Source organism: Palaemon carinicauda, chromosome 11 (assembly GCF_036898095.1).
Source record: "Palaemon carinicauda isolate YSFRI2023 chromosome 11, ASM3689809v2, whole genome shotgun sequence".
Lineage (NCBI taxonomy): Eukaryota > Metazoa > Arthropoda > Malacostraca > Decapoda > Palaemonidae > Palaemon > Palaemon carinicauda.
Genome location: NC_090735.1, coordinates 138413303 through 138439580, shown reverse-complemented (window position 1 = coordinate 138439580; position 26278 = coordinate 138413303). Strand labels below are relative to the sequence as shown.

The following is a 26278-nucleotide window of genomic DNA, read 5'->3' as shown; positions in this document are numbered from 1 at the left end:
CTTCATCATTTAAAGACCGCTATATCTTAATTATTTTTAAAAATAATTGGCAGAAACTTTTGGAGAGCATGTAGGCTATGTTTCTGCATACATAGAAACAATAAAACAAGTTTTTATTTTTTACAGTTACGTCAAATACCATAGCAGATCCCCTTAAATTAATAAAGTAAACTATAGTAATGCTGCATATAGTCGTATAAACTTGCAATTATCTTTTGTTAAAGTTTTTATAGTTTTTATAGGAAATATATATTTTAATGTTGTAACTGTTCTTAAAACATTTTATTTTCTTTGTTTCTTTTCCTGACTGGGCTATTTTCCATGTTGGGGCCACTGGACAAAAGCATCCTGCTTTTCCAACTACGGTTGTAGCTTAGCAAGAACAGTAACAATAATAATAATAATAATAGTGCGCAAACACCAAATTTTCACTCATAAAAAAGGGTTTCATCATGTATTTTGTGTATCATATGAGTTCCTTTATGAAAAGAAATTATAGAAAACTAACCTATTTTTCTCGACCTCTTTATTCAAACTTCTAGCTCAGTAAGTTAAAGAAGCAAACAGGCCCCTCAAGGATACATACATACATACACCAAAACATTTCCCCCAATTTTGGGGGGTAACCGACATCAAACAAATGAAACAAAAAAGGGGACCTCTCCTCTCTACGTTCCTCCCAGCCTGACAAGGGACTCAACCGAGTTCGGCTGGTACTGCTAGGGTGCCACAGCCCACACTCCCCCGGTATCCATCACAGATGAAGCTTCATACCGCTAAATCCCCTATTGTTGCTACCTCCGTGGTCAACCAAGGCACCGGAGGAAGCAGCAGAGCCTAACGGAACTGCGTCACAATCGCTCGCCATTCATTCCTATTTCTAGCACGCTCTCTTGCCTCTCTCACATCTATCCTCCTATTACTCCATCCATCCACCCAAACCTTAGCATTCCTCTTGCACTTCTCCCATCAACTCTTGCATTCATCACCTTCTTTAGCTGACAGCCATTTTCCATTCTCTCTACATGGCCAAACAACCTCAACACATTCATATCCACTCTAGCTGCTAACTTATTTCTTACACCCATTCTCACCCTCACTACTTCGTTCCTAACCCTATCTACTCGAGATACACCAGTCATACTCCTTAGACACTTCATCTCAAACACATTCAATTTCTGTCTGTCCGTCACTTTCATTCCCCACAACTCCGATCCATACATCACAGTTGGTACAATCACTTTCTCATACAGAACTCTTATAGTCATGCCCAAACCTCTATTGTTTACTACTCCCTTAACTGCCCCAATTACTTTGCATCCTTCATTCACTCTCTGACGTACATCTGCTTCCACTCCACCATTTGCTGTAACAACAGACCCCAAGTACTTAAACTGATCCACCTCCTCAAGTAACTCTCCATTCAACATGACATTCAACCTCGCACCACCTTCCCTTCTCGTACATCTCATAACGTTACTCTTACCCACATTAACTCTCAACTTCCTTCTTTCACACACCCTTCCAAATTCTGTCACTCATCGGCCAAGCTTCTCTTCTGCGTCCGCAACCAGTACAGTATCATCTGCAAACAACAACTGATTTACCTCCCATTCATAGTCATTCTCGTCTACCAGTTTCAATCCTCGTCCCAGCACTCGAGCATTCACCTCTCTCACCACTCCAACATACAAGTTAAACAACCACGGCGACATCACACATCCCTGTCTCAGCCCCTCTCTCACCAGAAACCAATCGCTCACTTCATTTCCTATTCTAACACATGCTTTACTACCTTTGTAGAAACTTTTCACTGCTTGCAACAACCTTCCACTAACTCCATATAACCTCATCACATTCCACTTTGCTTCCCTATCAACTCTATCATAAGCTTTCTCCAGATCCATAAACGCAACATACACCTTACCATTTGCTAAATATTTCTCGCATATCTGCCTAACTGTAAAAATCTGATTTATACAACCCCTACCTCTTCTAAAACCACCCTGTACTTCTAAGATTGCATTCTCTGTTTTATCCTTAATCCTATTACAGTAATCAGTACCCTACCATACACTTTTCCAACTACACTCCACAAACTAATACCCCTTAAATTACAACACTCGTGCACATCTCCCTTACCATTATATAGTGGTACAATACACGCACAATACACTGGTACCATTGACAACACAAAACACACATTAAACAATCTCACCAACCATTCAAGTACAGTCACACCCCTTTCCTTCAACATCTCAGCTCTCACACCATCCATACCAGATGCTTTTCCTACTCTTGTTTCATCTAGTGCTCTCCTCACTTCCTCTTTTGTAATCTCTCTCTCATTCTCGTCTTCCATCACCGGCACCTCAACACCTGCAAAAGCAATTATATCTGCCTCCCTATTATCCTCAACATTTAGTAAACTTCCAAAATATTCCGCCCACCTTTTCCTTGCCTCATCTCCTCAAAGATAAAGTATATAAAATCATGGTGCATCAACAACATGGATAAAAAACCCAAAACTTTGAGTTGCCATTAAAGTCAACAGTAAATATGTATTTTTACTGAAAAGTACTACATACAGTATGGTAAAATAAAAACGATAGTTCAAGTAATAATGATCACAAAGCAAGAGATAAAAATTATTTAGTAGTTTGCCTTAATCATTTGGTTCAGAATTTGTAGACAGTACTCACTATCATCTTAAAACAAACAATGGAAAAGACACATTCGCTGTTTTTATTTCATAATGCAATAATAAAATGAGAATATTACGATAATTATTATCGGTTACAGTTCGTGGAACATCAGTGTATCAAAATTCTGTTTATTTCAAATATAGGTGTACTTTTTTTTTTTTTTTTCATTTACAGCAGTAAATGGACATATAGTTTGGTCAACAGTATATGTGCAAGGATGTATCTACAGTAAAAGTACTTATTAGCTTAAAATTTGTTTTAAAGAGTATAACTGTTTTATTAAAATGTTAAAAGGGTTTATAAGGTTATTACAAAATTCATGACAGCTTAGTCGATGTCTCACAGGATGTAGATACAGGAGAGGAGGTTCCTAGCCCCCTCGTCCTGTCCCTTTTAGTCGCCTCTTACGACACGCAGGGATAACGTTGGCGCTATTCTTGTTTTTATACCCCCGCGGCCACAGGGAGAGTAGAGGTCCCCTTTTTAATTTTGTTTCTTTGTTGATGTCGGCTAACCCCCAAAATTGGGGGAAGTGCCTTGGTATATGTATGTATGTATGACAGCTTAGGATTATAAAGAATGTGAAAAAATTTCAACATAATGAAAACAAAATATACTGTAGATTTCTGCATCAACTTCATGGTTATTCAGTTATCTTGGGGGTACCGGGAACGTAATACCCACAATAGCCGAGGGACTACTGTACTTGTATATCCAAATAAAGTCTTCTTCCATTTGAGTTATAAATAAAATTTATTGTTTACATATGAACATTACAAACGCACCCTGCAAATCTTGAGTTTTCATAAGAAATAACTTAGACAAATTATGATACCGTACTGGTTTATAAACTTTGAAATATTGTATGTACTGAGAAACACACTTACCACCCTTGTCCTCTGTGTTTTTTTTCCGCAGCTGAACCGTGACGGTTTGCGTATCAGAATCATTATCTTCTGGTTTGTCTTTTGATCGTACATTCTCAAGGCAGAACTGAAAAATATGAATTTGTGTAGGTAGTTAGTTCTCAAAATAGTTTAACTTGACCACTAAGTAAAAAATTAATTTTCTATAGTCTAGACAAAGAAGCAAAAAATTTCCTCTCATGTCAACAAAATACAAAAATTATAAAAATATTACTTTACAATACCACCATGCTATCAATCAAACAATAAATAGTTATATAGAATCAGTTTTAAACAATATTCACCTTGGTTTTATCAGCATCATCCACTTTCAATCTCCACGATGGGCGCCTTTCTTCATCTTCAGATTTTGTAGGAGATGCTGGCTTTGGTGAAGATGGGGTAGTTGTCGTAGTGGTGGCGCCTTGAGGGATCGACGTGGAAACGATTGACGCTGAGGACTCTGGACTAGACGTCTGAACATAAAGTATTTAAAATGTTTCAGAATGATGAACAATAAGATTTTGAGTTAAAAGGAAAGTATCTATGTAAAAATGGCAATGTATAGGTATGACTGTAATGCATGCTCAACAAAACACAGTATTACATAATCCTTTGGGAATTAAATAGGCTAAGATAAAAGAACTTCAATGCCAAAAATAAACTTTTCTTTTTTCTTCACATTAATCCTAGAAGCAAAGAAGCAAAATTCTAAACCTGCAAGCAAAAAACCTAGAAATGATATAAAAAAAAATAAGATAGGGGAGAAAAAAGCAAAACAAATAAAAATTTTACAAAACTGTCCCACAAGCTTACAAACAAGCAATAGATTGTTATGCATTTTTTCTTATGTAAAAACAAACTAATTTTAGGAAAATAAATGCAAAGAAAATTCAACATTCTAAAAGGAACAAATAAAAAACCACTGTATAATAAAAAATAAAAATGTTGTAGTCCAAAAGGGTCAACAAGCAGCCACAGAACACAAAAACGAGTATGATAATCTTTTGATCTTCCCTATTCAACATTAAAAACACCTGACCATGAAATTTACATCTTTTATTTTTATCACATTCTAACTAAGTTTTTCATCATAATTTCACAAAAAAGTAAAATTCTACATTGAATGAAACTGAAATTTTAAAGGTTACTTTAAAAACTATAACATCACTCATGGATAACATAATTCTATAAACTTAATAGCAAACTAAACTATCTAAATTCAATAACTATTCACCAATAATGTCTAATATTTTCTTCCGACATCCACTTAGCAGTACAGTATGTAACATACACCTTTGCTTCTATCATAATCTACCTCTACAGAACTCAGAATTCATAGAAACCCCACCTCACACTTCCCAACTAAAGAAATTTTAATCACAGAGCCAAATCATATTTTCTGTACTCAAAAGTAGATGGGCCAAACAGCAAAGTTAAGAAAATGTAAAATCATTAGCATTTCATTTCAGCCTAAGCAAAATAAGTAAGTTAGTAGTTGAAAGCTAACAAACTACATGCAGAAACTAAACAAAATTTTGAGCTGATAAAATTATATTGTTCAGTCAGAAGAAAAATCTACTCACAGATGCCTGTTGCTGCTTATTTTTCATGAGCTGCTCAGCTGATTTAATATCTTCTAGAGTTACGCCCTGCGTAGACCTCCGCGTTGACCGTACCATCTTGGCATGAGCCTTCCGCTGGGTTTCACTCTCCTCGTCGCGACTTGGCGGCACAAACGACCTAGACGAGTGCACCAGGCTACACATCAGGTCATACAGTGCTCCCACCGCCCAAAGTGACGCCAAGGTTAATGACCACACATTTCCCAATGTAATCATATTTCAATCATATAATAAAAATATCCTACCATATTTTATTGTAATATCAAGAATATCAAAATTAAAACGGCTGACTCTTCAAGCTTCCCTATTTATGGTGAATTAAACAAGACTCTATTTATACGCAGTAGTGTTTTATATGTGTGGTAATTAACCTGCAATGTTAGCACACACAAGGCATCAACCACCAAAGGCAGTCAGGTGAGGAACATAAAAAAATAAAAAATAAAATTGCACAGAAAGAAATTTTGTTTTGAACTGATGTTCATGTGGTTAACATGTGGGTTACTCATAAAAAACTGCGTGCATTCCAACATTTCACATTTGCAAAAACGAACAGAACCCCTACAAAGAGCGGGCACCATAGCTACTTTATCATATATTGTACCATGGTTGACAGTACTTTCCAATATAGAAAAAAACTTACAATAAAAATAAAAACAATGTAAAGCATTACAAAATATTGGGAATAAAACTTCATCACATTTCACTCAGCATTATTTACAATATTCAAAACAATTAAAACCATTCATAATAGATGATGAAACTGCATAAATGAATAGTGCTTCCTCTCCTAAAGGGTATGTTAAGACAACAAAGTTGCCAAAACTGAATACACGAGTGAAAGGAGTCCACATGAACACTCCTTACAAAGCAAAATCCTTTCAAATTTCATAACCAACAAATGACAATAGGCCCAACAGGTTGATTGGGTTAGGGTTCGACAAGGCTGGATCAAGCCATTCATTTAATATTCATTTCCATAATTATTTTGGAAGTTTTAGGCTTTAGAATTATCAAGTTACCCTTATTGGTATCATTCTCAAGAAAAAATAAACATGGAATTAAAATAAACATTGGTAAAAATATAGCAGCAAAGTACTGCAACATATGGACGGAGAGGCAAGTAACATGAGTCAAGACAGCGGATTAAAAACAGTTCTCTAAGACTGTCAGAGAAAACTAATTCCTCAATTCCACAAACCAAACATCTCAATAAAACTTTTAACCATCTGCAGAAAGAGATGCATTACTTAACTGCCTCATCATCATTCATCAGAATCTTATTTAAAAGAAATTACAGAAAAAGACAAAAGAAAAAAAAAAACATGCTTCAGTCCAGCAAAATTCATATAGGACTACGAACGTACTCTGAGCTAAAACATCTTGCCAAAAAGCAATGTCGGTTAAAGAAAGGACTCAGCAAAACATCATGCCAGTTAGTTACAAGTCCAGTTTAAAAAGTCAAAAGTCATCTTTTAAAAATCTAATATAGTGTATTAGCAATCATTCTCACAGCTTTGCAGGCATACGCACTTGAAGAAATTCTTTATGACACTGCCTGGAGTCATTTTGGATGCTGCAGGGGGCTGCCCTGAAGGAGGATTTGAAGATAAAGGAGAACCCTGTTGTGGGTTTTGGGAAGGGTAATCATGAGGTGAAAGATTTAGCGTCAACTGGTTACTAGATGGGGGATTTTGTGATGGGTACGTAAGGGGTACTGAGGATACTGGAACTGGTGATATGGCTGGAATAGGTGGAGCTGTAGGGGAAGATGGAGAAGGGGTACTTGGCAGTTTTGTTTGCACTGTCAAGGTTGGAGCAGTTTTCGGAGGAGGAGGAATAGAAGTGGTCAGCCCCCCGTTGGTCGTGAGGGTGGTCACATTGCTGCAAGAAATTGGCAATGGTAAAGAAATACAAAATTTTCCAAAGTCATAAATAAGCCCAGCTTTCAAATTAGGAAAATCAGAGATGTTTCCCTTTGATTTAAGCATTCCATGGCCTACCATTATCAGCATACACACAATGCAACATACACAAAAGAGCCAATTATGCACATCTACTTTAAAAGCTACAAAATAAGGTACCTAATTCTAAGCATTTTCTATGTTATGCTGAAAAAGGTCATTAAACCTTTCACTAAAGATGAGCTATGAACATTTTCAATCTAGACCTCTACTGGCTGTCACACCTACCCACATAGAATACTTGATGTACATTTTGTTTATTATATACTGTACAGTACAACTAAGACCTTTTTATGTGCTTCCTAAAAATTGAATCTTTGATATTTATCCAGTGATTCAAAAAATGTTAACCTCATCTGAAGAAAATAACATTGCAACATAATCAGGATCAATTCCTTATTCAAACACGAAAAATTAATAAACCTTAGAACCAGATAAGATAAAAGAATAAATACAGTCACAGAGCCCAAGTACTTCAATTAAAAGATGTATAAAAAAAATACAAAAGCATTCCAGTAACCTGACTTGAAATTTGGTTTAATTCATGAACACAATCATGATAAAAACTGCAAATACTTGCACTATGCACTTATGAAAAACCATTCAGGACAAAATGGTGTATGATTTTATATTGAAAAAATTCATATTAAGAAATGAAGTTCACATACGCAATGATCTAACTTGTTGCAAACTTTATCCACTACACATGTCAAACTTTCTTTTGATATAAAAGTCAAGCTGCATCAAATCTTGAATAAAGTTTTCTACAAACTAGTTACAATATACAACTTAGTCATTTCTTTTTGAAGATGTTCAATATGTCAAGTGGCTTGAATGTTATGGGATTTATGAAGTTTAATTCTAAAATTATATGTTGCATTTCCAGAAATACAGCAAACTGTGGCAGTAATTGACAACCATTACACATTTTTCCCCGGTAAGAAAAAGTTTCAATGACAACAGTAACTACAGAATGTGTTGTTGTGCATGATAATATTACAGCCCTTCTTTTTCAACACCTTTCATACCATCTAATTAACACTTCCTAGGACTTTCTCTTCTACCTCCTACCTATTATTCTTCCGTTCAAATTCACCATCCAGCCTTCACTTTCATAAGGGAAGAGTTGAGGCAAAAATAGTCATAAATTAACGCCTTACCTTCCATAAACAATTCAAAATCTCTTCCCAACTTAAGAATAAATCCTACTCCCTCTTTAGCTTCATTTTCTTACTCATCTCCCCTTACTTAAATGAACTGACAATATCAGTTCCACCATCCCTAGTCACATTCATTGCTCTATCTTCACAGCTCCTATTTTCCCTCACAATCTTCACATTTACTCTCCACTCTTCACTCTCGCAAAAGCCTTTAACCTATTTTACTAGTTTCAGCAAGTTTTTCTTCACTGTACAGTACTCAATTACCACCGTATCATCTGGAAACTCCCCAATTCAAACCTTATTCAATAATTTTTTTTCATGAGAAAAGATTTAATCAACATAAACAGATATACAACCCAGTGCGTTGTTTAAACCCAAATTCTTTTGTTCCTTCTATCACATATCTTATAGATATGAAGCACTGCCATAAATCCTACCATAATAATCTGAGTAACATCTGGCCCCTATAATTTTCACTGTCACCTCTGGTCCCTTTACCATTATACAATGGAGCAAGTGTCCCTTTTCCATTCCTCAAAGCATTTCACTCATCCAGACCTCTGCTATACACCTGATCAATCACTCAACTTTCACCACTATACTGTAATATTGTAATCACATTAACTCTTCTCTTTCCATTCTTCAACTTCTTACCACTATTTGCTACATCCTTAAAGACGCCTCCATAATAGCACTCTCAGTTTCACCTTATCTTTCTTCTCTTGCATCACTCAGCTCTGCCTCTCTTCTATCTTAAACATTCAATTAATAATCAAAATAATTCCTTCCTTGACCCATAACTATGACACAAAAGACACCATCTCTAACTTACATCTTTTATTCAGAATTACATTAACTCAATCTCTCTCTATCTATTTCCCAATAGCACATTCTAATTTCTCTTAGTTCCTGCTCTACTTTTCCCCTTTATTTGTTACCGTCCTTCTAATCTCACCCACTTATTTTTACTATCCTACCGATACTCTAATCTCTAATGTGCTTGTACATGCTCTTCTATTAAGCAACTGTCCCCAAAATAATAGTTTTCCTTCAATATTCGCATACACATATCTCGCCATTTATTTTAAATTCCACTTTCCTACCCTTATATAAGTCAACATCATTTGATTGAACACAACAGAGAATCTATGAAGGACACCTCCAAGAGAAAGCAATATGGCTAAATCAGTTTGTCTCGCAAAATTCTTTACTAAAATTAAAAAAGGGGATTGTTTCTTTAATTAATACAAAGTCAATATGAATTTTTCCCAGACATTACACTCACATTTCTGACAGCGCTAATGGCCAAAATACCCCAAAATTATTAGGAAGTTAGAATAGGCATTTTTAGAACTGAGATAAATTTTGTTTCTTCTACTACATTCAGCTAATATCAAGATTGGCAATACTACGAAGGATCACTAAAACATGACCTTCTGAAGTGTTAAAAAAAATAACTTCTGGAGAGCAAAGAGATATAACATAAGTAAACAACCAAATTACTTAACTAAAGTAATCCTTCACAAGATGGAGAGGCAACTTACACAAAAGTACAATGATATCAAGAGAGGGAGAGAACATTAAAATATGGCATACCAGATAGCATATAATTATGCATAGAAAAACAAACCCATTAAATTCACTGCAAATTCATCAAATCATAAGTCTATGAGTAAAACTTCTTGTATACCTCATATAAACTTTGCTTGTTTGACCAAGTGATTGCACTTCCTGCTGGAAGACATGCAACACATAAGAGTCGTGAAAACCTTTAAACTAAAGGTTCAAAATACGAGAGAAAAACACTCCCTCCTTTCTAAAATTCTACTATGAATTATTCTACTATGAATTACTGGAAAATAATGTTAATTATTTTCACTTTTTTCAATCAGTGTTTCTGCACTTTCATATCTGTTCACTCTAATTAGTCAATTACAAAGTGTTCCCACTTAGATTATTCCAGTCTACCCTAAATCCCCAAAATTGTTAAATATACCAACTGATAAACTAGTTCAATAACTAGTCAGTTACAGTCATACATTGAGCTTATGCTAATAGTTTGTTATATTTAAGGTTAAAATTTGATAAAATCGTCATTACAATATATACCTGAATAAAAACCCTTTTAATTTCCACTTCTTTTTACTCGCTATGAATTTACTGGACTACTAAACTTACACTTCTGAATCTTAAAATCTCTTATCACTTGAGACACAACTCCTGTATGACTTCAGATATTTCTTTGGATTCTTGAATTTCTTTGAAGACAATAATGAGAAGTTTGTTTTTCATAACTGTAGGAAGAAACTAGAAACCTCATAACATAATAGCAACGTCGGAATTTCAGGTTAGGGCTCACATTCAAACAGTTAATTGGAATCTGGAAACTAAAAATACAGATTACAGTGCACTATTAGAAGATTCATACACTAAGGATTACCTTCTAATTGAGCGGACAGGTGTTGAGGTGTCGGTGGTTAGGACTGAATTGGTAGAGACTAGTGGTTCTTGTAATGAAGTTACACGGGCCATGCTGTCCACATGGTTCCTGATAAGAAAGTACACATTACAATAAGATTACTTTGTACTAAAAAGGACTCCCAGGAACGGGGAAGAGAAAATTACGGCGACACAATTAAATCAAGTACTTATGTAAGTACATGAAAAGCACTATTAAGCAGCAAAACAAAGGCACACTTTGCACCTGAAAATACAAACATGGTAAGTTAATTAACCTTTATTAATTTATATGAGGAGAGGCAACTGAACTTTCTTTTTAAAATGCTGAAAAACACACGAGGGGTGATGCAACACTTGGATTTGCTTGCTATCTCCAAAATTACAGTACTGCATTAAAATAAAGGTATGCCCATCTGGAAGATTATCCTTATCAGCCATTAAACTGAAATTATTAAGTTGCTATTCTATCTGATGCCAATTTCACAGAACCACCCCAGCACCTTTCACTCCAGAAATGAAGCACCAACAGGATAATAATGAAAACATTGTCAATCCAACAAATTTTCCTGATAGTCATCTGAAACAAATTAAAGTTTATAGAAGTAATAATGACAAATGATCATAAAGTTTTTCTAGTCCCAAATCAAACCCTACCATAATCACTCTTCATTGATGGAAACAAGTCTACCAAATCCTGTGATTAAAGGCAATTTCTTACATACAATTACACATCACACAATCTTTCATTTCAATAACTTCCAATAATAAAATTATTATCTTAAACAATAACAGAATAGAGAAATTGTAGAAAATCATGCTAAAATCAAGACTTATAGAAATAGATTTTTGCAATGTAAAAAGCCGTTTTCAATCACTCTACAGCACTGAGACGAAAATATTAAAACAAGACAATACACAAAAAACTGAAGATGACTTTTGACAGACCTCATGCATTTAGCACAACAAAAAAATCTATATACCAGAAAACAAACGGTTCACATAGTTTATTATTGTCGCAGTAAACTGCCCATATAGGACACAAACTCCCTTGTAATTATAATTCCAAACATACAAGTAAATCCATTTTTACACTAATGGCTTCATTTTTTCTCAAATTCTGTACAGACCAGAGAGAAATTCATTATCTAAAGATAGAGTACAGTACCTGCCATTTTTTCCAAACATTCTTCATGAAGGCATAAGTGGATAAAAATTTCTTTAACCCTTACAATTGCACCACTGTTTATATTCCTATACTAAAATAAAAATATAAATTAATTCCTCAATTCCACCACCTAAACAATTATTATCTTCTCACCAATAAACGTCCGCGTCACTCATCTTTCAAACTTACATAATCTTGAAAATCATACATACATACATACACACATACATACACATACACACACACTTATATATATATATATATATATATATATATATATATATATATATATATATATATATATATATATATATATATATATATATATATATATATCTAATGCATACTAAGGTCCACTCAAAACTTACACCAAACAGGTAATAAAAAATGTACCAATGCTGTAAATTTGGAGGGAAAAAAAAAGAAATCCTATTTCGCTTTCTGTTAAGACACACTTGCTTCATCAAAATAATTACCAACAAAATTAATCTAATGACATCACTAGCATCTGCTGAAATCAAGTGGGTGGCAAATTGACTGAACAGTAGACACCAGTTAATTACTGTACTATTATAAAGAAAACATTTATCAAAGATTGGTTAGAAGTTCGAAGTCAATTCTCCTTCCCAAGATTACTTTTTACCCACTCTGCACTTGCCAATCTTAACTATTTGAAAGTGCTTCAACTACTAATACAAAACAAAATGGAAAATCTATTACTTCTTACAATTTAATCACCTTCCTTAAGATATGTCATACATTGAGAACAATCCCGAAATCTGACCACTAATATTTAGAACCCTGGCGTACATACCATCTTCAATATGTAAAAAAAGCTAGTGCCACGATGCAAGTAGACTACCACCAGTGGTAGTGTTGATCAAAATAGCACAAATCTATGACAGATGTCTCTCCAAGCTACTAAGTTTTTAATCTAACTTATCCTTGTTCAGGTAAAGGATTCACATGGCATAAAAAATGGCTTTATGTGCTTCATAAACAAGTATACAAAAATTCCCAAACCAAGGTCTACCACAAATCTATTCTGCTTCTTTCATTACCATTTCCTCTCCCATAACTTGCTTATTCTATTCTAACTGCATGCAATACAGTATTAACATAATGCAAACAATACACAAAGTGCTAACATGATCTCTGCCACTCTTCCATTTTGTTGTTTAAAACCTTAAGACTGAAGTCTTAAATAACCATTTTGTTCAACCAAACAAATCAGAACATAAGCTGGCTTACTTAGTTATAAAATTACCTGCTCGACTCTCTTTTTCCCTAAATGTCAATTGCCATGCTCCGATTTTTTTCATATTTCCTTTCTTTAAAGTCCAGTTGGTTGCCTTTCCAAAGACTGCCGGGTGAAAATGGAAGGAATCCTATTAAACTACAATAAAATTGAAAGCCTATAAACTGAACGGGTGACAGTATCACAGAAACTACTTCCCTAATTCAAATACTAAGTCTATGGTACTGTGCAATTTCAGCCCTGCCAAGTTACTTGAATAGATCAAGTAATATTGCTGTATTCTTAATTTTTTTCCAGGCAGTATGATTAAAAAGAAATTAAATATACAAACCCACTAATTAAAGTTGCCTTAATGCAGTCACATCATTAGTCAAACAGAATGTCCCCTCCCAAGCTCAGCTGTACTGACATGACCTGGCTAACTGCTTGTACCTAATACCATTGTGCTCATTCCAAGGATCAAATGAGAGTAAGGATGGGATACGGGGATGTTCCCTTACAAGAGATGAGTCTGAATTAAAAAAACATGCTTTGTAATACATATCTTGTTTAATACAACTTAATAATCTTAATCTAAGTTGCCTGAATAGCCCAAGGCTAAGTGGATGAAAACAATTCTAATCCAGACGGGGATGAGCCATCACATGAGGTATTTGGCACGTACATGGGGACCTGTAGGGTATTTTTGTTTAGTGCAGCATATCATAAAGTAACAGTTGATACCAACTAAAAACTTATTTTGGGGGAAAGACCAGCTTGATACCATAATAATAAATCTAAAGAGAAAAATAGACATAGGACACGTTACCTCATTCCAGTGCAGCTTAACCTAGTTCAACTATAGGTTCAAAGGAGGCATCAATAAATTTATATTAGCTCTCTAAAGTAAAACTTTGCAGAGGTCGACTTTTGTATCAGTGTTCCTAAGCAAGTATGTACATCACAGACTTTGTGCCTTGCCCTTCATCTGGATTAGGTCCTTCTTGGCAAATGAAGGTAGGCCTTGAGCAAGAAGAATATAGGGTTCTTTGAAGAAAGAAAGAAAGAAAGAAAGAAAGAAAAACAATATCCCAAGGAGACTAAATAGGTTGTTGTTCTTGTAGAAAACAAATATCTCAAGGAAACTCAATAGGTTGTTGTCCTTGTAGGTACCACTTTAAGGCCTGGCAGGATAGACAGTAATGTCAGGGTAGCAAAAAAACGTTTTGGTGTCTGAGGGTCTGGACCTTTAGGTTTTAGTTATAAAATTCTGACTAAATGAGAGACAAATTGAAGTTCAACATCATCTCACAGGGCATGAAACGCCCTGGCTCTCTTGGTGGCGGCAAATCAACAAGAAAAGAGTCTTACTGGCGAGATCCAACATTAATGCCTTGTGGACTCCTATGAATGTCTATTTAAGTTCAACAAAAGGGCATGTCCCAGTTTTTGGAGGATTTATCTTCTAAATTCTGATGTCTAGATGAGGTGCCTGATTAGGTCATAAATATTCCTTATCATTGGCAACATCTAGTCCTTTGTTCATTGACTTTGCTAGGGCTACCAAAGTCCAATGATGGTTCAGATGAAACATATTGGAGCATGAAATGGACAATCACCAAAGGACTTCAGCAGAAAAAACACCCAATTGTAGGATTATGGTGGAAGGCAAATTATTTCCTCTACAGTTCTCTTCATGTCCATAGACTCGACTTCCTCCTCTAGTCCTAAAATCTTGGCAGAATCTCAAGCATAGGGTTTGAATACAATTGGTTGAGGCAAGAGGGGTACAGAAAGGAGACAGAGCCATTGCTGGGAGTTGGGGCTGAACCCAAGTGAATTTACAGACTTAGGGGCTCTAGTTTTGGAGGATTTAGCCTTGAACTGGGACCTCTTACCTTAGCTGAAACCTTGTCTACAAGACAAGGAAAAAAAAATGGGGCAGTTCTCTGTCAAAGCTGGCTACCCTCATCACCAATTGGAAACGTTCACCAACCCCCAGGCAGAGAACCAATTCTTATGGGAAGAAAAACTTGCCCCATGGAATTACTGTTTCTGAGCTCCTGGAGCTAGGAAAGTGTTGTTGTTGCTGTTGTTAAAAGGAAGGTAGGCTGCGAGGTGAAGAAGAAATTTTCAATTATCTTAAGTGTTGTTAGGGGTATAGGAAAAGAGGGAATGTATAAAGAATAGGCTAGATACTGTATTCAGTGCAAGGGTAGGCAATGAAAAATGAGCCATAACCAAAGAGGGGTCCAACATCATAATATCTGGCCAGTTAAAGTAGCCAATTACTCTCTCGCAGCAGTATCTCAATGGGTGGCTAATGCCTTAACCAACATCTTACCTAGAAACTATTGATCTTGAGTGTGACTTAAACTCACGTCTAACAGATCACACCAAAGTAGAGGCATTCCCGAGCATCACTAGAAGCCACAGGCTAATCACAACAAAAGAATCACCCAACTAACCTCGCCACCTCATTAGAGATGTTTCTCCCTAGCATCAGGGGAGGTTACATAAAGTGAGCAGTTATCAACAAAAGCCTTGTGGCTCACAGAAAAATTTTAAACACCAAAGCTATCACAAAACTAAATGGACAAAGCCAAAGCCTGAAGTAGGTGCAAAACTACTGCAAAATACTATTTCAATACAAGAAACAAAGCAATCACATAGCTAAAATGGGAATCCAAAAGCAAAGTACATTGTGATGACTTATAAGAAAACCTTAATAGGATTTTCCAAATCTTGCCACATTCACTCTTAACAAAGGCTCTCACAGTCAAGAGAAGAAATGACGAGCAGGAAGGTTGATGGTTATTTATTTGTCATGAGACCAAACAGAATGAGGTACAGAGCATTCACCCATTCAGATCAGTCAATCTGAGTCATGGACATTCATTTCAACTTTTTATGATGAAACTGAACAACTTGTGATTAATGGGGCATATGGAATAAATTAACCCTATCATGCTTCTTAATGGAAGCTTTTAACTTCAACTAACAAAAAACTGAATTTTCCTAAAAAGACTAATGCAGCACTTATAAATCATTTACATAATACATTATTCCTATCCAATTTCATAAATAGTACACTATGTCTCACACAGCATAAATGAACAAGAGACATTAAATTATTTTTTCAAAGAAAAGCAATTGTCTCCATCTCATTAATATTGCAATACATAGCTGCTTGTACTGAATTGCACATCTTCTGAAATTAAGTTTTTCAATAACCAAATTGTTCACTACTGGACATATAACATTTTTCTTTATAGTACAGCTCTAAGAGGTTTCAGTATTTTCTTTCTAAATAAACAAGAAGCAAATTCAATTACCTTTTCTTACCGACTTTTCCAGTAACATTAAGATCTTTGGAATTAGCCGAGTATCACTCAAACGATACAGTAGCTAAATCTGGCACAAAACACAATACAGTATATAACTGTAAAATCATCAATATCCAGCTGCCCAAGAGAAAAGAACAAATAATTTACCAGTCAATAAAAATGTAAATTGAACTGCAACCATGATACTCTAAATAATTGTCCCTCCTTTTATCACATAACCAGGATCCCAACACCTCTTTTAAACTTCCTTGACCAGAAAGTTTAATTAACCAATCTCTACTCTGCATATCCAGTATTTAGATTATCTAATTTTCTTCAGCATACTAAAAAATTCTAAACAATTACTGCATAACTCTATGAATGCATGAAAAACATGGTAATAGTGAATGAAAATAATTGATATTAAAAATATTAACCGCCTAAAATTTCACATTAGGTTATACAGTGAAAATATTTGACCTTAGTATTACCATATACTTCACAATACAAACACCATTAATTAACATATTTACCTACAAAACAATCAACAGAATTTTAATATACAGCAAAGATAAAACTTGATAATTATACTGGAAATCAAAGCCCATGGTCAATTAATAGAAATATCTAAAGGTCAAATGAACCTTGAAACTAACACCACAAGACCTGCTACATATTCACCCAATGAATTCAAGATTCCTGTGAAAAACAGCAAACTATTTGAATCAAAATATTAATCATGGTCACCATTTTCAAATATCCAGTACTGTACTGCACAGTATAATCAATAACTATATCAGAAACAAAGATACAAGAACAAACAGACCACAGTACAGAATAATTTATATACTTTAATAATAAAGATTAGAATGCTGCCATTGGAAGCTTGCCAGCACAAACAATTAAAAAAAGCAAAACCATATTAAAAGCTATGAAAGCATGGCACCAAAAACACCAACCACAAAATTTATGAAATAGTAATGGGTACTGTATTATAGAAAACGTAAAAACCTACAATAACTGACAATACAATGACAACTGGAAAAAACTGTTGAAGCACAAGTAAACAATACCCACCACTTCACAAATTTTGTTATTTTATTAATTACAGTGAAGTACTTGCCTTGCTACATACAGCTGCAATATCAGTACAAACTTACAGCTACACAAATCATGAGAGATGATGTAAGCATTTAAAAAGCTGAGAACACAAACACATAAGACAAGCAAGGATGCAGGAGCCATACCTTTGGATACGTTCTCTGAGGGAGGCGGACCTTGCCAGCAGCCGTGGGTCCTTGTTGTTAGTAGATTGGTTAGTAGAGAGAGATGCCAGGCCAGTAGTGGTGGTGGAGGTGGTGATGATGGTAGCAGAGGAGGGGGATACAGAGGTAGGGATAAAAGAGGAGACAGGCATATCTGAACTTGAAAGAACTGGAGTTGACATGGAAGACCCTAAAGGTTTATGTAAAGATTGGAGACTTGTAGGACCAGCTTGCATCAAACACGATGAAATGGTTGAAGTTACACAAGTTGATGCTGTAATACTTCCAGATGAGGACAAAGATTCACTTGATGCAGATGTGTGAGTAAGAGTGGGGGTGAACGATGATGTTAAATTAGTTTTGGCTACACAAGTATCTAACATTGTAGGACTGTTGCTCAAACTTGTACTTAAAGGTGTAAATGTTGATTTTATGAGTTGATGATTCGTTAAACTAACAGATGATGATGAAGGAGTGAGATCAGGCTTGTCCTGAACACTCGGAATATTAAGATCAGATGATGAAAGTCTTTGGTATAGAATTAGAGGGGACGTGGAAGAAGTGCGTGGGGTTGGGATTCCTTCAGCACGAGAATGAGGTCTAGTTTGAGGCCATGCCTCTCCTCCTCCTACACCACCACCTCCTCCTCCTCCACCTATCACTTCCTCCTCCTCCAACTGACTGAGTACCGGGCATGACCGCGCCTTGAGTCTCTCTCGGGTGGCGCTCAAAGAGCTAGAAACACAATAAAACATCCACCATGCAACATCACCTAACATCATGCAGTCACCATACAATATACTGCAATTTGAAGAATGAATGTACAAAAACATTTTGGATGATTTAAACTAGATCTTTACACGAATCTTTGATATGTAAAGAATAATTATTATAACTCATTCAATGATTTAACCTTAATTCTATTTATCACTAATCTTTAACATTTGTCTTTAAGTGGGCAGTCTTTATCAAGATTAACCATGAACGTTGGTAAACACCAGAGAATATACTTTAAATGAGCCTTTTAACATTTCTAATACAAATAACATGGAATACTTTCGACAATAAAGTGTCATCAAATCTTCAGGCTTTGACTGAAGTACCTTATGAATAAATTTTCATGCACAAAAGAAAATAAAAACCCAGACATTTGTAATGTAATCTCTAAAAATAATCAATTTACTATGAAAATAAGAACCTTGATAAATGCAATACAGAAAGTCGGAAAAAAATGTGTTTGTGTTAAAACACTACACTACAGTACCTACAGAGAATTTAGTGAGGAAAAAAAATCCCTGTAAAGGACAAAGCCACATCTTCATTTATACGCTGCTCATTGGGATATTCTTGCTTCTCTGTTATGTATGCAACATACAACTAATTACATATTGCCAACTTAGGTGGACTACAGTACTATAAAGGTTAACTAATTAATTTCCCTTTCATCCTTCCTATTTATCTACATATTGAAATTTTCCTATAAATTCAGTGGTAAAGTGGGTACATTTACGGCACCTTGTGTGACATAGATACTTGTATAATGGTATCATGGTTCTTTATACTCAGCTTTGTTGCCTTATTACAACCCGGCCCCCCTTCATTGGAAATCAAATCCCTAAGATGAACCCTGCTAGTCTAGAAATGCAAGTCAGTAGTCTTCCTGCTACAAAATGTTTTCATAATAAAATAAATTTTTGAACATACTTACCCACTGGTTATATAACAATGGCTTTGGTCCCTGACGTCCGGCAGAAATTCAAAAACTCGCGGCAATCGCAGATATAGTTGCCAGGTGTACACTAGCACCACCACCGGAGCTAGGCAGAACCATTGAACCATTCCACCCAGGACCAGATTTTCAATGCCCAATCATAATCATAAAAATATATGAAAGTTCCAAGAGAAGAACAAGGGTACTAGGGATAAGGGGAAACGTAGTGGTAGATCCTTCACCTACTACTACACTCGTTGCTATGAATGATCCCAAAGTGTAGCAGTCCTCATAAAGTCTGGACATGTTATAAGTAATGCGAGGCGAATACAGGTTTACTCCTCCAAAAGGTTGTATCCATGATGCTTTGCAGAGAAGGTTTTGTTTAAAAGCTACAGAAGTTGCCACAGCTCCAACTTCATGAGTCTTTACTGTAGGCAGCTTAAGGTCTGCCTCACTACAGTGTGAGTGAGTCTCTCTAATTAAAAGTCTTATAAAAAATGATAGGGCGTTTTTAGACATAGGTAGCGCAGGCTTCTTGACTGCGCACCAAAAAGCCTCTGAATTGCCTCTTAAATCTTTAGTCCTGTCCAGATAAAACCTCAGTGCTCTAACAGGACACAGAACTTTCTTCAACTCTTCACCCACCATATCAGAGAGAATAGTAATCTCGAAAGATTTAGGCCATGGATGAGAAGGAAGTTTGTTTTTGGCCAGGAATCCAAGTTGCAAGGAGCATATGGCTTTTCCGTTTCTGAAGCCAATATTCTTGCTAAAAGCGTGAACTTCACTGACACTCTTAGCTGTTGCCAGACTTACTAAGAAAAGTGTCTTCAAAGTCAGATCTTTAAAAGAAGCCGAGTGTAAAGGCTTGAATCAGTCACTCATGAAGAATTTTAAAACAACATCTAAATTCCACGCTGGTGAATCTTGTTGACGCTTCTTAGAAGTCTCAAAAGATCTGAGAAGGTCTTTATCCTTTGAGAGATCTAAATTCCTGTGTCTGAAGACAGCTGCCAACATACTCCTGTACCCCTTGATGGTCGAGGAGGAAAAAATGTGCTTTTTTCTAAGGTCTAAGAAGAAATCGGCAATTTGTGTAATAAGGTACTGAATGAAGAAACTGATTTAGCTCTACACCACTCTCTAAAACCTCCCATTTGGACTGGAAAACCTTGATGGTAAAAGTCCTACTTGTTCTAGTGATAGCCTTAGCTGCCTCCTTTGAAAATCCTCTAGTTCTTGGGAGTTTTCCGATAGACTGAAGGCAGTCAGACGTAGAGCTTGGAGGTTTAGATGGTTTCTTGCCAAGTGAGGTTGTTTGAGAAAATCTTTTCTCAATGGCAGGCTTCTTGGAACATCCACCATCCATTCCAGAACCTCTGTGAACCAACCTCTTGACGGCCAAAAGGGAGCTACTAAAGTCAACCTGGTTCCCTCGTGAGACACAAACTTTTGTAACACCTTGTACAGCACTTTGAATGGTGGGAGTGTACAAGTCCATGTCACGAGCTGTTTGACGCTCGGGGTCGCATTGTGCTTGATAATTAATGTCGCGTCTCAATAGACGCTCGACATCAGGTCCTACAGGACATCCTGTTCCGCTGGAAGCTCGACGTCCTGTTAGGTGGACGTACGTCATGTCTGTTTGTTTGACTCCTTGGGTTAAAAAATGGCTAAAATACGACATTTAACTAGGGACTTGTAAAGACGTTCATCATCAAGAACATCTCGATTAGTAGGCTCACTACGCTTGGTGTCCAGGTGTGAAGTTACCTGACACTCGGGGTCCAGGCCTGCTACTCTCTTGTTGTATGCAGGCCGATAAACTAGCATGAGCGAAGAGAGCTTTTGCTACAAATCTAGTAGTGTAATAAAAATAGGGTCAAACTGTTGTGGCACCGGAGATGTCACGTCTACCACAAGCTCTCTTTCTACACCGTTTAAAAACACACAGAGCGTCCAGAAGACGATAACCAGTTTGACGGTGGAGAAGGAGCATGTACCGAAGCCATGCTAGGCTCAGACAACTGTCCTGCAACTGAGAGAGTTGGACGTTATTTGACAGTTGCCGACATCCTAAAAGCATGTTTGGTAGGAGTTTTTTTTTCGGTAGAAAGAAAAAACGCTCAGGACTGTTCCAAAGACTACAACCAAAAGCTTGCGGTGTCAAGATAGGACGCTAATTGACCGTGTCCACCTCCCTCTTTAGAGGTCTGGAAGGTGATGCCGGCCTTGTCAGGGAGCTGCGTCATCTGAAGACGACAAAAAAAAAACTTTCCCCTCACCTTTCCTATGATGAAGGTGAGAGACCTGGGAGGCGTCAAAAGGTATGCTCGAGTAGGCAACTGCTCGGGAGCTAAAGCCTCTCATTTCCTTTATCGTTTGACATTTCTTCTCTCAGAGAAAAGAGAGCTGGAAGAAGTTTCAAAATAGACATTCCTTGGAAGAGGTCTAAGGATAAGAAAAAATGACAGGTCCTAACAGACGCAGCCTCTATTTGAGGGGTAGCGCTTAGACCGAAACAAAGAGCCCAAAACTGGATAACTTCCTCCTATACACGAACCTTCCATTAGTCCTCTGGACGTAGCTCGAACAGTATGTGACGTTGGACGTCACGGTTTGTTTGACGTTCGACGTCACGAGCTTGTTGCTTAACGTCGCATTCGGTTTGACGCCCGACGTCACGCTTAGATGCCTGGCAATCGTCGCCGCGCTTGAAAGGTTGACGCTCGATGTCACGCTTGGCCGCTTGACGTCTGGTATCAAGAGAAGCAAACACTCAATGGGATATAGAAACCTTATCACCCAGTTCAACATTGCATTTGCTGGTAGGCCGCCTGTGCGACAGAGGGTCCTGATAAGAATCATGACGAACCATAGCTTTGCTAACAGCAGGCTGATAAGACTGCATAAAAGATGAGATCTGCTGCTTCATGTCTAGCAGCATAGTCCAATTAGGATCAACATTAGGTGACACTGGTGTAGAAAACTTCGATCGTGAACTCGCCTGCCTCATCGCTTACATAACGCTCTGCTTTTCAGCAGACGGAAACCAATCTGGCGGAAGCGGCGGTGCATGTACCGTAACACCAGACTCAGGAACAAGATCCATATCAGTCTGAACTAAACCTTTGCCAACTTCTGACATCCTGTCAGGACGCACACAGCAAAAAAGGAACACTGCCTTCTCTCACAAAAGCCCTAATGCACTTCCTGCTGTTGCAGCCGAACGTGCTGCTGCACCAACATCTGCAGTTAGGTTCTTCATGCTGCCTTGAGGACGCGCTATTGCATTGCCCTACCAGCATTGTCTTTTTGATGTTGTTACTTTTTTTAGAATGATTTATTGTTAATTCATTTTCATCATTTATTTATTTCCTTTCCTCACTGAGCTATTTTTCCCTATTGGAGCCCTTGAGCTTATAGCATCTTGCTTTTCCAACTAGGGTTGTAGCTTGGCTAGTCAATAATAAACAGACTCCTTCGATGTCTTCTTAGCGAAAAACTCTGAAGGCGGGACGAGGAGCAGCAGGTACAAAATAAAATGGAAACTCTTCAGAAAAAACTCTCATGAATCTCTTAAAGTCAACTGAAGGTAGAAAAATCTTAGGAACTTCTCCTAGGAGAATTCTACTAAATAAGATAATTAGGGGAAAAAAAAGAGATCGTCACTCCCTTCCTCCTACAAGTCTCTAACCAAGGTAGAGATGTCTTGTTTCCTAGGAGTCAACTCCTTAAGGTCCTGAATTCTAACCTCAATGCTTTAGAGGTTTAATTCTCGCAGGCCTTGGTCTGAGAAAATAATATCTTTCCTGCTAATATTTATTTCTTAATATAGCGCCTGGCGTAACAATGTTGCAACGCTAGACGCTCATGGTCATGTAGACATCAAGTCCTACTGTTGGAAGCCAGACGCTGTTGCTTGGCGATCAGCGTCACGTGACTCTCGGAACAACGCCATTCACGATTCAGAAGCTCGCGATCTAGACGCTTGGAGCTATGCTTGACACGCGGCATCACGTTCAATTGCTTGATGCTTGACGCCATGCAACTGCTTGACGCTCGGCGCCATGTGACTTTCAGAACAATAAAGCTCGCGATTAAAAAACGCTCGCGATTCAGACGCTCGGAACTATGTCAATCGCGTGTAGAACGGTTGATCATCGAACAAGAGAAACCGAGAAGTTGCACTAAGTTACAAACATCATGTCAAATTCTTACAGCAGCCTTAATAGCTAGACATATATATAGATATATATATATATATAGATATATATATATATATATATATATATATATATATATATATATATATATATATATATATATATATATATATATATGTATATATATCTATATATATGTCTATATATACAGTATATATATATATATATATATATATATATATATATATATATATATCTATATATATATATATATATCTATATATATCTATATATATCTATATATACAGTATATATAATCTATATATTCAAACAACCTTTATTACTTAAGGGGTTCCAATAAAAGATGAATAGTCACATTTAACAATTGGAACATTTATAAATATTATATGAAAAAATTTAGTATTCCCAAAAACGAACAAGTAAACAACGATACAAAGAATCGTGAGACTATATCGATTGTCATGAATACTACGTCGTATAAACAATTAACTGAACGCTAATTTTCTTTAATCTTTGCAAAAAAGATTAGCTAAAGAAAAAATACTAAAAGGACCAATTGTAAAATAACATATTCCTTTTATCTAATACAACTTAAATACTTTAGTTTTTAAGAAAAATGTACTTTTCATATATAACGATACAAAGAAAAATTGTAATACTGTAACGATAGACTGAGAACTGCGTAGCATAAATAAACTGAACGCTAGTTAATCTTTGAAAACAGATCGAAGATTATCCAAAGAAAGCATACCAAAAGGGCAAAAAAATTTCTCAAAATAACAATCCTTTTATTTTATATGACTAAATATTTTGTAAGATAGTATTAACTTATCATTCTTTATAGAAAAAGAAAGAAAATGCAAGCCATACTCTAGCTTACGTCATATGACTGTGACGTCATAGATGAGGCGGCTTGTTTACCTATCGCCATTATGCTTTCGTTAGTTTAAAATAGGTTGATAAATTTCTAATCCTACCTTTTAAGCTATAACATAGTGATCAAATATCATACAAAACAAAATAAGCGAATGCTAAAACCCGTATATAAGAGTACAATATACTGCTAAAATCCAGGTTAATCATGAGTGAATTCCTACGATGTTGCCAGAATGGCGGCATGAGAAAATCTGGTGCTGGATGGAATGGTTCTGCCTAGCTCCGGTGGTGGCGCTAGTGTACACCTAGCAACTATATCTGCGATTGCTGCGAGTTTTTTAATTTCTGCCGGACGTCAGGGACTAAAGCCATTGTTATATAACCAACAGGTAAGTTTAATGTTTAAAATCTATTATGACAGATACAATGTCTATAGTGTGGAGCCCCGTTGTAAGTTTGGTGAACTAATCTCTCTTGGGGAGTGCAAAGAACATGGACAACCAGTCTCCATCTATCCATCACCATGATTTTATCCACATGGGCCACTCGAATAATCTCTCAAAGATGAAATTTCTAATCCTGTCCTGACATTTAATTCCCTATATTCTTCTGAGGACTTTGTTCTCAAGTCTTCAAAATCTGTTGGATATTGTTTCACGGCCATACCTTGATTCATGTCCATATTGTAACACAGATCTCACTCATCTGATATATAACCTGACTTTTATATGTAATTTCAGGCAATTTTATTAAAATTTTTTACTCAACTTAGCCATCTGATTTTCTTTTCTCAATCTTTCATTAAACTCCAATTCTAAAGACCCTGTATTAGGACATAATAGTTTCTACATATCTAAATGATTCTAGCTCGTTAATCCTTTCTCCTTCCAATGATTTTTCATCTTCCATGGCATATTCCTTTTTCATCATCTCTCCTTCTACTCATATTGAACCCAACTCCTGTGGTGTTCAGCTAATAAGGACAGCATCATCTGCATACTCTAGGTCAGATATTTTCCTGTTGCCAGTCCAATCCTTCTCCAGCATCCCCAACTGTTCTATGCATTGCAAAATCCATGAGGAGGATAAACAACACAGGTAACAGCACAGTCCCCTGGAGTACTCCACTGTTCACTGGAAATTCATTTGATAGGAATCCACTAACATTAACTTGGCACTTACTCTACTTATGAAGACAAATTTGCATATTTAAGAGGCACTCCATGACAACACAGGACTCTCCAAAAAACTGGCCAGTGGCCAGTACACACTATCAGAGGCTTTTTCTTAGCCCCCAAATGTCATCAAATGTGGATTTCTATATTCTACACAATGCTGTGCATGACAAAATAAAAACTTGGTCAGTAAAAGTTCTACCTTTTCTAAATCCTGTTTGTTCATCTCTTACATTTTCATCAAACTTTCTCTCTAGTCTCTTTTGAATATATCAAAAGAATATTATTGCTTTATCTAGTTATCAGTCCTATTAGTGATTACTATTCTTTCCATCCCTAACCTTGGTTGTGATAGTCACAATTAAGTTCTAATTACTCCTGATTCTTGCCATACCTATGTTTAAGGACGAAAACTGTGTTCTATGTTCTACCTGGTATTCAATTCAACATTTTGTATACAAACATACAAAACCTTGCCTGGTTTTTAGACCATCAATTCTCAACCTATTGA

The 26278-nt window shown here is 36.3% G+C and overlaps 1 protein-coding gene across 8 annotated transcripts in view; it reads right to left on the bottom strand.

Moving 5' to 3' along the window:
• The window catches only part of LOC137650235 (protein phosphatase 1 regulatory subunit 12A-like), a 271399-nt gene that overhangs the window by 159415 nt on the left and 85706 nt on the right, over nucleotides 1-26278 (bottom strand). For 4 of the 8 annotated variants that reach the window (XM_068383498.1, XM_068383501.1, XM_068383502.1 and 1 more), the window contains exons 10-15: nucleotides 17798-18616; nucleotides 10803-10910; nucleotides 6769-7119; nucleotides 5197-5371; nucleotides 3916-4086; nucleotides 3593-3698 (exon numbers count right to left, since the gene is read on the bottom strand). In XM_068383498.1, coding sequence (XP_068239599.1) covers nucleotides 3593-3698; nucleotides 3916-4086; nucleotides 5197-5371; nucleotides 6769-7119; nucleotides 10803-10910; nucleotides 17798-18616 — 1730 coding nt within the window. The remainder of the gene's footprint in view (nucleotides 1-3592; nucleotides 3699-3915; nucleotides 4087-5196; nucleotides 5372-6768; nucleotides 7120-10802; nucleotides 10911-17797; nucleotides 18617-26278) is intronic. The other 4 variants (XM_068383499.1, XM_068383504.1, XM_068383505.1 and 1 more) reach the window with 4 other exon arrangements.